Source organism: Lytechinus variegatus, chromosome 11 (assembly GCF_018143015.1).
Source record: "Lytechinus variegatus isolate NC3 chromosome 11, Lvar_3.0, whole genome shotgun sequence".
Taxonomy (NCBI): domain Eukaryota; kingdom Metazoa; phylum Echinodermata; class Echinoidea; order Temnopleuroida; family Toxopneustidae; genus Lytechinus; species Lytechinus variegatus.
Window position 1 is genome coordinate 34,035,893 of NC_054750.1, and position 13,694 is coordinate 34,049,586.

At 37.0% G+C, this 13,694-nt stretch overlaps 1 protein-coding gene across 1 annotated transcript; it reads right to left on the reverse strand.

Annotated features, from left to right (window-relative positions):
* Window positions 1-3,155: 3,155 nt before the first annotated feature.
* Window positions 3,156-10,780, reverse strand: LOC121423549. The gene is made up of 7 exons (XM_041618902.1): window positions 10,729-10,780; window positions 10,053-10,355; window positions 9,115-9,429; window positions 7,027-7,100; window positions 5,359-5,602; window positions 4,920-4,992; window positions 3,156-3,318 (listed from the first exon to the last, which is right to left on the reverse strand). Exons 1-7 carry the CDS (start codon window positions 10,778-10,780, stop codon window positions 3,156-3,158), a joined length of 1,224 nt encoding a protein of 407 aa, XP_041474836.1.
* Between the last annotated feature and the right edge of the window lie 2,914 nt (window positions 10,781-13,694).

The window sequence follows — 13,694 nt, forward strand, 5'->3', positions numbered from 1 at the left end:
TATCGTTCGTGTTTTTTTTTGTCGCGCATCATCCCTCTTCGCGCTTTTGCCGAAGTGGCCCGAACCCGTAACGAAGCAACACGATGACACAACGAACAAGATTGCCTGATATATTCCCTCGTCTTCGTTTCTAATCGCACGCCATATCAAACCATTGCTCATTGTACCTTCGTCTTATTTGGTTATATCAACCCTTCGCTCGCCTTCGGTCGCAATTTTCTCAAAGAGGTGACCCGAGAAAAACCGATATCCTTAGCATGACATATTTATCCTTTGCTTACCGCTCGTTGATAAAATTTGACAATAGTTACTGATTGCATGATTTGACGGAAATTTTATTTGAATTCGTTGAATTCGCGTGCATCTCGTTCTTTTTTCCCTTTCGTCACCCTTCGTCCGCCTACAGTCGGTCAGGTGTGAGGGGGCTTTTAGGCCAAACTGTTAATAAGCAACAAATCAATATTGTGATGTTCTTAATCAAGAATAAAGAATATGGTGATGGTTTTTATATACACAGTGTTGCATGTAAATAATCATGAAGACATTTTATTAGTTTACCTGGAACTAATTTTCTATATCATAATACAAATCTTCTCACTATACGGTATTACAAGAGATAAGGCCTTACTTGGAGTGGTCTAGGGGCTTCCTTAAAGGGGAAGTTCACCCTGACAAAAAGTTTATTGTAAAAAAAAGCAGAAAAAATAATAAAAATATTGCCGAAGTTTTGGGAAAAATTCATCAAATAATTAAAAAGTTATTAGAATTTCAATTATTTAATTTGTGACGTCATATGCGAGCAGCATTACTACATAGCGAATGGTAAAAAAAATCAATGAAATGTCATTTTCTCAGAGAATTGAAAATGGTTTTCACTGTAACTTTTGTATATCAATAGACAAATCATTTCACACCCGATCATGAATAGAAAACAAAATTAAGTCATCAGGAACCATACAAAATTTGAAATTCATACATTTTATATTACATAACACATGGGGCAGCTGCTCGTTTATGACGTCACAAATCCCAAATTTTGAACTCTAATAACTTTCGTACTCTTTAACAGATTTTCCTCGAACCTTCACCAATATTTTTACTATTTTTTTCTGCTATTTTTACAGCAAAGTTTTCTTCAGGGTGAACTTCCCCTTTAACTAAATGAAGAGAATTCATATCCTTTCCTGTGGTACGTCTTCCATAATAACGTTCATTTTTAGATCTTAGAGAGCAGTAATGAAACAAGCAGTGGCATCCACTGAGTATTGTTACAAGATACTGCAATCATTGTATCTGATTGGTTATCACTGAATAAATAGTCTTTTCATGGAACGCTTCCACTATTTGTTTATATGTATGTTCTCTGTATGTGCGCTATCGTTGTCTCCTCGCATGTTAAATCAATAGACTTCAATAATTAATGTGTTACCTTATAATCAAGAGTATCCCTTGTTTGATAACAGTAGTGTATCAGGGACACAGAAAGCCTCGTTGTTCAGACGTGGGTAGTCGGAGTGTAATTTTATTATGTCTTATCACGACCAAGACTTAGGCAGTTTTCGTCAGAGTAAGGGTCGGAGGAAGCTCCATCGGAGGATGCTATAATAAGTCGGAGTAAGCTCGGAAGCAAGGCTTGAGTAGAGCCCGTCTGTACAGTTCATTCAATTAGTTATCTATACCAATGTTTTGTTCGAGTCATATTTATGTCAAACATATTTCTTGTTGTCTGTGTTTTGTTGCTGTACATATGCCTACGAACTAACTGAAAGACAGTCTAGCTGCTGATAGCAATTTTTTCCGTATTGAAAATAAATAAAAGAAACAAATGAACAAACAAACCCGATTTGTAAGCTATGTTTTCGGCATAAGTTCAGTCTTTTTCATGTTCTTCCTAATCCTGATATGATTGTTATCTATCCAAAGTAGCCTTTTCAGCTCTCATGAACTGTTCTCCCGGTGCGCCCTGTGTAACATACTGGTATGAATGCAATTTTTCATATTCTTACAAAACGTATGATTTATATGATTTTGTATGTAAGGTATGGCAAATAAACGATATTAATCCGGAGTCTGACTCAAAATTTACTTTATTCATATCCTTAAAAAATTGAGCTGAATACACATTTCAGTTTCATACAGATCATGGTTCAGCTGGTGATCGGTAAATTCCTCCATTTTTTTCCATAATTGTATAACATTAAACGTCTACCTTGGAAGCTTGTGTGTTTGATCATTTATTTTCCATAATCATATAAAAACAGTTCATTACAATACAAATTAAATACATGCAATAATATACATTCATAAAAGTAAAATACATATAAACAGTTTACAGAATGCCTTTCAATGAAAACAAGAAAGGATAAATACATGCTTAATTATTTGAAAATGAAAAAAAGGGAAACAAAAGTAAGGCCATTTGGCCCTGTAAAATAAGTTCCCTTATATCTATATTTAATACAATAAACTATATATGTGTTCATTTGTTGTTCATTTTTATAGCTTCTTGGCTTATCATTGGGTATTCTTTTGCAACCTATACACTGTAAAAAATGAAGTGCTGATTTTGCACTTACTGTGCTTGTATAGTGACTGCACTACGAGTGCTGATTTTTTGTTCAAATTTAAACTAGAAAATCAACACTCGTAGTGCAGTCACTATTCAAGCACTTTAAGTGCTAAACTAGCACTTCATTTTTTACAGTGTATAGAATGTTATTAGAATTAAAACGTCAATTTTATGGCATTATTATTATTTTGTGATGGGTGAACTATAGAGAGAGGTTAATTTGAAAAAAAGGAAAGTTGCAAGGCAGTTTTCTATATTGCAGAGGATCATCGACTTCCTATACTCGCACTTTATGAGAGCGTAAACATGGTAAATGCTTTCTGCATATTCAGAGGTTATTTTGCGAGCTAGGGAGAGAGAAAATGTTCGAATTTGAATAGTAAAAAACTTTGATCTTAGAGCACGACATGAATTGAATACTACTATTAATCAAAACATATATATATGTGTATAGGGCCTACATCAGATATTTATTTTTTGGACGATTTTTTTTGGGGGGGGAGGTCGTGAGCGATTTTTTTTTTGGGGGGGATCAGTCCCTAAAGTCCCACCCTCAAACCACACATGGTTCTATTTCCTCAAATATTCACTTGACATTAATGTAATCAATGTCTGTCGTTGGGTCCATACGTATCGTGCTTTCATAGGTGTGTATAAGAGATTCCTCAAATGTTGGGTTCTCGTAAGGCGGTTGTTCTTGGATTGTCTTGTTTGCCTTCGGAGTTGCGGGATTGGTTTTGAGTCTTCTCCTGCAAAGAGCAAGATGCAGAATGAGGGATCGGGCAATGGCGATGTAATTATCCGAATCAAGAGATTTGCTTCTAAATCTAGAGAAAACAAATACTATCCGATTATGATGAGGGCATATATTTTAAGGCTTCATGGTATGAACTCAACCGTCAGTCGCGTAAGTTCGAATTTAATATGTTTCATCGGCAAAAGAACTCGCGTCCACCAATCACTAACGTCCTGAAAGGGAGGGGGTGCACAGAGTGCCCTTGATCGAATTTAAGGCACCCTCCCCCTTCTTGGGGAGGTGTCAGAATTTTGATTAAGTGGTTGCCTCAGGTAATGTCAGTAACCTATGATTATACCCTTTTTTAATTTGTCAGATTTTCTTTTTACGGAAATTCGAAGTACTTTTGCAAATGGCATTGACCTTTGTAAAAAAAAAAAAAAAAAACTTTAAGCCCCCTGAACCTACGAGGATTTCCAGGTACTCAACTACCCATATCAAGTATTTGCATCAAAGACGTTTGAATATTTGGTACTGATGTGTGAAACAGAGTACAATACGCCTTGGAAATATTAAAGGACAAGTCCACCCCAACAAAGAGTTGATCGAAATTGAATGCCAAATAAGAAAGTTATGGCATTGTACAGTTTTGCATAATTTCACCAGTTATGTGCACATCCTGGTCAGTATGCAAATGAGGTAAGTGATGAAATCATCCACTCACTGTTTCTTTTGTATTTTATTGTATGAAATATAAAAGATTTTTATCTTCTCCTCATCACAGTATAAAACAAGATTTAATGTCCACTTGAACGTATGGAACTGCAATTGTTGAAACATAGGGGTCGCATCATTGTCAATCTTCATTATAAAAATGAAATACGAAATACAAACAATAAGATATACAAAAGAAATACTGCAGTGATTGGCAACATCCGACTCTCTCACTTGCTTAATCACTTAATCACATTGCTGTGAATAAAACTGTTTTGGGGAATGAAAACAAATGTCATAACTTTCTTATTTTATATCGACTTATGATGAAATTTTTAGTGCTGTGCTCGTTTGATTTTCTCCTTATATTCGAATCAACGTTTTACTGGGTCTCCTGAAGACGGACAGTTAACCTGCCCGAAACTTCTAGTCTTCTCATCCCCTCCAGTTCTACAACCCCGCTCGTTAGCCTTGTACTCAAACCCATTATGTTGCCTACTGCTCAAAGCTAAATTCTTTTTGGTTTACAGTCCTTTTAAGGACTATACCCTCCGAAAGAGGTACTCTATCATGTCTATTTTGAACATCCACTTTAATTCTCGCCTGTCAGTAATCATTTCAAACTCTACACACTTTCACTTCGGGGACTTCACGTACGGCGTACCGTAAAAAAATTTGTTCATACATACTGTCAAACATCAATTATTTTGTTTTGCACTGTAATAATGAAGTGCTAATTTAGCACTTTTAGTGCTTGTACAGTGACTGCACAGCTACGAGTGCTGATTTTTTTTAGTTTAAATTTGCACTAGAAAATCAGCACTCGTAGTGCAGTCACTATACAAGCACTGTAAGTGCTAAATAAGCACTTCATTTTTACAGTGTATAAAACTTTCTTACCATAAGAAGATGATAGTGCCAAGAGAAGCGAGGAGAGCTAGAGTAACACCAAATGTAACCCACGGAACAGCACCTATACAAATAAAAAAAAAACATTATGATAACCATGCTACATTAAGGCCCATTTCTGTAATTATTATTACTTTAATCATTAAAATAATTACTATCATTATTAATCATCAGTATAATCATTATTTCTTTTTATCGTTATTACTGTTATTAGTAATCATTACCATCATTAAAATGATTATCGGATCAGAAATCCGAATCTATTGACCTATCATTAATTCTAGACAATTCAATGATACATCACCTAAACACTAAACTTTAGAAGAACTCTTGAGAAAATATTTTTAAGTGAATAAATTTGAACAAAAGAACAAAAATCAGCCTCGAAAAGGCTTAGGTATTATTACTGTGATAATGAAAATATTCATACTTGTTTGTCGTTGAGATGTCATCCCTAATGAACTTTGGCTTGATGGGCCTTCGGCGTCTTTGTTCCATAATGTGATATAGATCGCGTACTGGGTATCAGGTAGGACCGAGTCCAGGTAATGAGTTTCAGTAGTATCACTGAACGGTATCTTTACCGACTCGACAAGAGAGACGTGATTCACAGTAGAGAAGTAGATCGATATGTTTGCCATACCACTTCGACAATTAGCACCTGATGTTGGCAACTTCGCAAAAGAGAATGAAATAGTATAAAACGTTATCTGGGCTCCGTAACACAAAGGTTAGCGACTAATCGATAAATGAAATGGCCTATCAAGCCGGGGGGGGGGGCACTCAGTATATAATGCATAGTGGGACCCCAATTTTTACACTCAAATTTCCGTTCCAAGGCATAGCATTTTTGTCTTGTTGAGAAAAAGAACAAAGAAAGCCGCTCCAAAGCATAGCATTTTCTTCTTATCAAGAAAAAAGAAGAAGAAATCCGCTCCAAAGCGTCGCATTTTTTTCGTTACGCCTTTCCGATCGCACTGATCTGCTACAATGAGCACCGCAGAGCGCTGTCCGACCATCGCCTCAGCTCTCCGCGAGCGCACCTAGGGAGGCCGCGCGAGCTTCGTCATGCACGAATGACCGTTCCGTAGGGATGCATACGCACTCACACGCTGGCGATCCGTTCCAAGGACCCCCGTTTTCACAAACATTTGTAGTTCCGAAGCCCGCTCCGAGGACCCTCCTTTTTACAATAAGCCCGCCCCAAGGCCCCCGTTTTTGTCTCGCCCGCGGCACACCCCACCACTTTTTTGGTCGAGTGCCCCCCCCCCCGGGCTATCAAGATCATCCTAGCATGCGCATTTTGCTCGGTGGACTGTTTAGTAACCGATCAGATTTGTTCTTTCAAATCAGCGATTAATCGCTAATAATTGTGTTACGGAGCCCTGGTATGCCTGACTCACTTGCTATATCATTACAAGATCCTACTCGGAGCAAATTATAGTGCACAGTTAAGAAAATGATAATAGGTAGCAAGCTTTAACTTTATATTGATTGAATCTTGCCATTTGATTTGAAGAAGCAGCTCCTCGGGTTTTCACCATCGCTGACATCGTAACTTCACTAGCTCTGACACCTTAATTTAAAGTTGAAGACAACAGGTCAGTGATCAGGCTAAGATGAAACTTTCAACCATGTCTCAGTAGAGTATGGGGGATTTCTTTATTACTGGACAGGGTAAATTTGAATGTTAACAAATACGAAAATAACAAACAAATATGAAACTGTTGTTTTTCTAACTCAGTGATTGGCTTACACTCACTTCATGCATTTCACATTTAAAGGTTAATTAAGTCCACCTCAAAAACTGATTGATTTGAATCAATTTCAATAAAACAAATCAAACAAGCACAAAGCTGAATATTTCATAAAATCCGATGTAAAATAAGAATGTTTTGAAATATGAGGAAACTTGATATCGAAATTCCCCAGGTGTAAAATGGTAAAAGTACTGAAAAAAGCGCTCATATTTAGCTTAATCTTGTCAATGATCTGATGGAGCGGAAGTGGATCAAACACTCATAAATAAGATTCAAGTAACAAACAGTATATGATTAGAGATGATCGGGAATGACTTTTCAGTCTTCTATTCTCTTACCTGCCACGTAATAAGAAGTTCATCTGGAGAAGAGACTTGATGGGCCATGACATGAGAAACGACTCCGGTGGGGGCTATAATTCCATAGCGAAAAAAAGAAGCAAAACAGACAACGATGATATATTCCATTAAAACAAGATGATAATATAAGTAATAACAATTAAACATCTTTTTCTAGCAAATTTATTAAATCACTGTATCGGCTCGAAAAAAAGGGACATACTTGAATGATAGGGCAAAACCATATAAATAACAAATAATTTGACACATACACCAAGAACGTACCCTTTTAGAAAATGAAATGAATATAATTCGTAGACAATTCATCCTGGTAGCTATTGCTCTAGGAATAACCATGATATAACAATATTGACCTGGGCCCGTTGCCAAAAAGTTACCATTATATTAACTTTGTCATCCAATGGTATCTTTAGTGGAATTCTTGACTCTGATTGGGTGCTTAGTAGTGTTGCCATGGTAGTTACAATTGGATGGCAAAGATACAATAGTAAATTTTATGCTACTGTACCCTGACCACGCATTCATATAGCAATTTCCCATTCTGGGTAACGTTCATATACCCCCTCAATAGTCACATGTTTCGCAAAATGCACAGGTTTAACTATCGAAAGAAATTATGAAAGAATACGTTTGGATATCGTACAGCTTACATGATCTTAGGAAGGGTTACGTTGGTTTATCGAATATCTCATAAGCTGCATAGCTTATAATGTTATCAATAGTGGAATTTTCGAACCGGGACACAGAACGAATTCAAGAACACAGTAAATGTGTTGAAAATGCCCGTCCAAGTAATGACAAAGGACAGCTGGAAGGTCTTAAGCGAAAATTGGAGAACCAGAATAGCAGTTCGATCCATGTTTGGAGCTGACGAAAAATTGCAATTATGTCGTTTGTCCAAATTCCAAGACGACTCTGCTGATTTGTTTAATCAATTTTCGAAATGATGTCTTTGTTGTTCATTGTCACGATTTGACAATGCATCCTCTTTGTTCTTGAAAGTGTTTTGCGTTGCTCTGCGAAAACTACCTTATATCTATTTATATCTATCTTATTAAGACGATGATTATGGATATTATTAAATGGTAAGTTTTAAGACGCCAAGATGTCATTATGTTAACAAATTTAAAAGCGGGTAAGAGCCTTCGCTCCTGAAAAACTTCGTCTTTCGTTTCCTTGTTCCAGAGGAGAAAACGCCCATCACTTCCATATCAGCGTGGTCAATATACCAGTTTGCATATAGTAAGGTTATTAAGATAAAATCTAATGAAATCTCAACCAGCATGACCATGGTATAGATGTTGATATTTGAGAATTCGTTCGGGCGAAGATGGTTCACTGACTGTCCATGTAGATACATACTGCGGCAGTCCTTAGAAAACGTATGAGTTGCCATAGACAAATGTCTTCATTTTCTTTTCAAAGCCGAATTGCAATGCCTAGGATCGAAATGAACTGTAGACATGGTAGAGGAGAGAGATTACAGTCCATTGCCCTTTTTGTTGGTCCTTTCAAGACCATAGCACTTTCTTAACCAGGACACTTAAATAAAGATTTGTTCAATTCCATACCTTCCTGGTCTGGGAGAAACTTTAAAGGTTGAACCTTGCACTTCTCCTGCACGGAAGGTGTGAAATCGTACTTTTAGACGTGCCCCGTGTACAATATCGGATTTTACCATTAAAGGTGCCGAGTTGAACCTCTATTTTTCTTAACATTTACGTACATCAACCAACTACTAAACTAGAACGATGATGGGATAATAATAAGTGATAATATTAATATTGTTTTAGTTACCCGGGGTAGCCACTTCACTTAGGAAACTGCTCTACCAGCGGGCCCTACATAACATTATAATGTTATTGTTACCCTTCTCCAATCTATTATACTATTATGAGTCTTAAGTCAAGTACGCCTCGGCCGAGGATCGAACCCACGACCTCCCGTTCATAAGGCGGACGCTCTACCACTGAGCCGCCATGACCGATATTGATAAAGTAAATCTAGAATAACATTGGTTAACTGATTACCCTATATATTCAAATAATTGTTGGTGTCCATACTTACGCAAACATTTAGTACTTGCAGAAGCCTTTTTCAAGGGACCTTCTCCGCCCTGACCTTCTCGCACTGCAGAGACAGCAAATATGTAATCAGTATCCGGGTCCAACCCATCAGCCCTTTCTGCAGCTTCCGTATCGTTTTCACGATCGAATCGGATCCATGGCAAAGAGTCAAGAGCTTCTTCCTTGTAGTAGACGTTGTAACCAATTAGTGGAGGATCACCAATGTCTTCCCCTGCCATCCATTCATCCCAAGTCAGTGTGATTGAAGTTTGGGTTGTCTCTTGGATCAAAGGCGCCCTTCCAAGCCGAGGTAAAACTTGGTGAAACAAAACATAAGAAAAAAAATCTTCAAATAATAGATTAACCAAAGCAAATGCCTGTTTTGTAAACCAAAAAGCTAAAATTTATCTAAAGCCATGACCCTGGATGCTACACTGATTAGTCCCAATGCCCTTTTATAGGCCTTTGATATTTTTCTTTGGCCCTTTTCATTTTCCCCTTATGTGCTGTAGAATATTTCATCATCATCATTATTATTATCATTATTTATATGATTATATTATTTATCATTATTATCATTACTACTCCTTAGTATTATCATCATTATTATTCTCAACGAACAGAGGCTTCAGTCATCCGTCCGGGGTGGCCTCAAAACAATGATATTTGGTTCAATAGGCAGACGCTTAACTGACTGAGGTAACTCGCTCCCCTAGAAAAAAAGTGCGCCTACATGTCCTAAAAAGAACAAAAGTCTTGCTTATCTATAACTCTGATCAAGAGTTTGTATCGTGCTACCTCGCGGTCTACCAACTGAAGATCTTGGTATGAATCAAAATGGAAAGGCAAAATGTATATATTGATAGTTTCTGTAATCTGTAGTTGGGTTTGATTGTGGTAGAATCGGAATCATGCTCCTGTGAAGACTGAGATACCTACTGTTAAGGTCAGCATGGATTATGTCACTTCTGTAATTATTGACATCGTAGATGATGCAAACAAACATATCTTCCGCTGTTACATGATCGACTTGAAATACATCAGTAGTTGAGGATTCTTGCTGACTATCTCCAAGTCTCCAGATCCCGTCATCGGACAACTGCCCTGACCCATCGTTTATCCTGTAGAGACGTACGATTGGCTGTGCTAACGACGAATACTCTTCCTCACCAACTCTGTGGCAAGTAAATCGGATGTTGGGCTGACCTTCATTCTTTGGCGTATTTTCTATCAGAACCGTACCTTTAAATTATAAAATGACGTTTGACTGATTACAACTTATGAAATATACTAGTACATTGATTTGTAATCAAACCAAACTTCGCTGTTTTATTTCCCTTCATATCAGTATACAATTTGGTATACTCTTTAACCTTCAGATAGGCCGCATTTGCATTTCCACTTTAGAAATAATGCGTCTTGGATCCAATATTTTTGCACCCGAGAAGATATTTGAATGGTTTTACAGGGTGGTGGTGTGTATATCGGTAGCAGTGTGTGTGCAAAATTACAGAGACATGGGGTGTAGATAAGAACATGCCATCTCCAAGATTAATGCTATGCGTGACTTGCAAGATGTATAGAGCCTTACTCACCTGAACAATTTGGTCCAAACCTTCCAGGGATGCATTCTGTACAGGAGTAAAAATTGACGTTAGGATCGACATTTTAAATCAGCATTACGATATTCAAAGTCGCTTGCTCCATTTTTAATGTGAGTTTTTCCATACTGTGCTGCACTCAACCCAGGTGAGGAAAATGGTGCGATCCATTCCAGTAAACGTTTGCTCGCTTTAAAAGTCGTTTGGAATCGCACATAAAACTGTTTTTTTATTAAACCAAGCACAGGGTGTCTCTGGGTATAAAAAGTCGATCTCCTGGAAGTTTACTATCCAACCATGAACCTTCGTACTGCCACTAGAAGTGACCCTTAATTGCATATTTTTTAAATAATATAAAAAGCGGTGTGTCCCAGCCAATATCTTGGAGGTATTTGTGTACAGCGCAGACCCACACCACTCGCATTTGACATAACCCCCCTCTTTTCTATTTGAAGGGCCAAGAAATTTGGCAAGAAAGTTTAAAGGTCTTGGAGTGATTTCGAAACTACCTCACAAATCTTAAACAGTTCGTTATAGCATAAATGAACCAAATTCTTCTCTACATAATGTTAATTGGGGTTTTCCCACAAGGCAGCCTACTGGAGTACTGGACCCACTTTTATTCATAGTCTATATAAATGATATTAATAACTCTTGTAAAATATTACCCTGTTTCCTTTTTTAGAAATGTAGGCCTACCAAAAATTGTAAATGTTTTAAAATGTAAATAAACGAAATGAACTGAAAAAAAATGTATTTTTTTCTCTCCAAATTTACTGACCCTGACAATTACTTCCGGTCCATCCGGGTTGACAAAGAGCAGAGCTTCCTATACAGACTCCAGTAAAACGATCACACTCGCCTGATACGCAATGGCATGTCTCAGTACAACTAGCCCCAAACTCGCCTGCATTGCATTCTATTGTACAAGAAACAAGAGTAAATTGAAAATCTTATTTTTTCTGCAGATCCGTTGATTCAATTTTTTCCTGTCGTTAAAATCAGATACATAACAAATTAGCAATTGCTTTTGATTGGCTTTTGTTTGATTCCGTGTGCATAAAAATGGGCTATAGTTTAGGAGCAAAATTGATTAATTAAAAACAAGTTATAGGAATAGTTTGACACCACCTCTTAGGGAAAAGTGCATGTCACAAGAGAGAAGCGGTGCATTTTGCACTGCCATGTCAGTAAACTCCTTGCATACGAGTCACACATTTGTCATGTGAGTCGTATTAACTGTCGTGTTAATTGTAGTGTGACGGAACTACTTTTCAAACCTACAGGAATAGCTTGCTGAAGGCAAAACAGGTTTTATGCAGAGTAAAAGCATTATGCATTCAAAATAAAGCGATTAGTACTTTTTATTCACCTGACACAATGAGTAACAAAGAAATAGAATACCATGAATACAGAATCTCTCTCTCTTAAAAAGAAGAGAAGTAAACTATCTGCACATTTTCGTAAATAGAGGTGTGATCTTTTAATCATTTTTCGTTTACTCTATTATGCACTGTATTATTATTATTATTACGTATGGTCGTAGTTCTCGTGACGTATTTGTAATTACCTTCCCTGATTATGTTGTTACACTTTAAATTAATACTTCTTTGCAATGAGATATATGCTGAGCCAAAGGGAGAGAAAGAGAGGAGAGACTGAGGGAAAGAGAGATGGGGAGTCTCGTGGGGAGTGGAAGAGAGAGGGAGGGAGGCAGTGACAGGAAAGGGAGGGGAGGAGAGAGAGAAAATGGGAGTGAGGAGAAAGGGATAGAAAGACAAATTTAAAAAAAATCGGCCATTATACAAATTTTTTAATATCCATTGATTCATTTCCTATCGGGAATGAAATAAGTGCATTTTACAGTGTACTGCTCAACCACACATCTTATATGATCATAGAACATATTACCTGTGGTACAATTCAAGTCTTTGTAGCCTGGTGCACACGAACATCCGTAAGGATCTGGTAAGCACATCTGGATTCCTCTGCAAGCTGTATCTCCATCCACTGATGTATTACATCTGTACTCACACGATTTTCCAAATCTGTTAGATCCACAACCTGTATGAAAAAGGTAAAAATCCGAGACATAATTTTGCACGGATATAAGTTAAAGGTGAAGACAATCACCTATTTGTACTTCGTAGACAATTATACATGATTTTGAGAGCCAAATGAGCTGAAATATGATATCTCTACTGTTGGCGATTTATGGTAAATGAAGAATTGGCCATCCATACTTAAACGACTACTTTAAACCTGAGTTTAAGTTAAACCCGACTTCAGAATACCGGCCGTTTAGTATATGATTCGCGTCCACGAATGTATCAAGGCGTTGCAACACAACCCAGTCACAATGACCCATATTCTGAAGTCAGGTTTAAATTAAAGGGATTGTTTAACTTTGTGAGCAACTGATTTAAAAAACTCAAACCAAGATGAAACATGTGTACAAGTGCATGTATTAGAACTAATAAACCCTGAAAACAACCATTATTGAGAATGAAAAGCTAAAACTACAAGGCAAACCCCGATTTTGTAAATAGGTGTCTTATAGACGCCTAAAAAGTACACATAAGTGTATGGGATGAAATTAAGATGGTGTTTCCGGTCACTTTATATTTCAATTTTTGAAGCACTAAATAATTATTTTCAAACGCAATTTTTTCTGGGCTTAATTTTTGTAACATATCACAGACACAGGTGACAAGTGTGACCTTCTAGCTCAGATTTTTTAAAATTCAAACCAATGTTAACCAATCACTTTAAACCCTGGTTTAAAGTTGTGGTCTAACTATGGATAGCCAATAGGGACACAAATCCCTAACAATAAACATTCCATTTCTTAACTCATATGACATCCAAATTGTTCATAATTTTCTGGGAATGATAACTGAAGTATTTTTCTTCATCATGCGAAAGCAAAAGGAAACAAAAAAAGTAAACATAAGAAATATACAATATAAATAGATTTTTT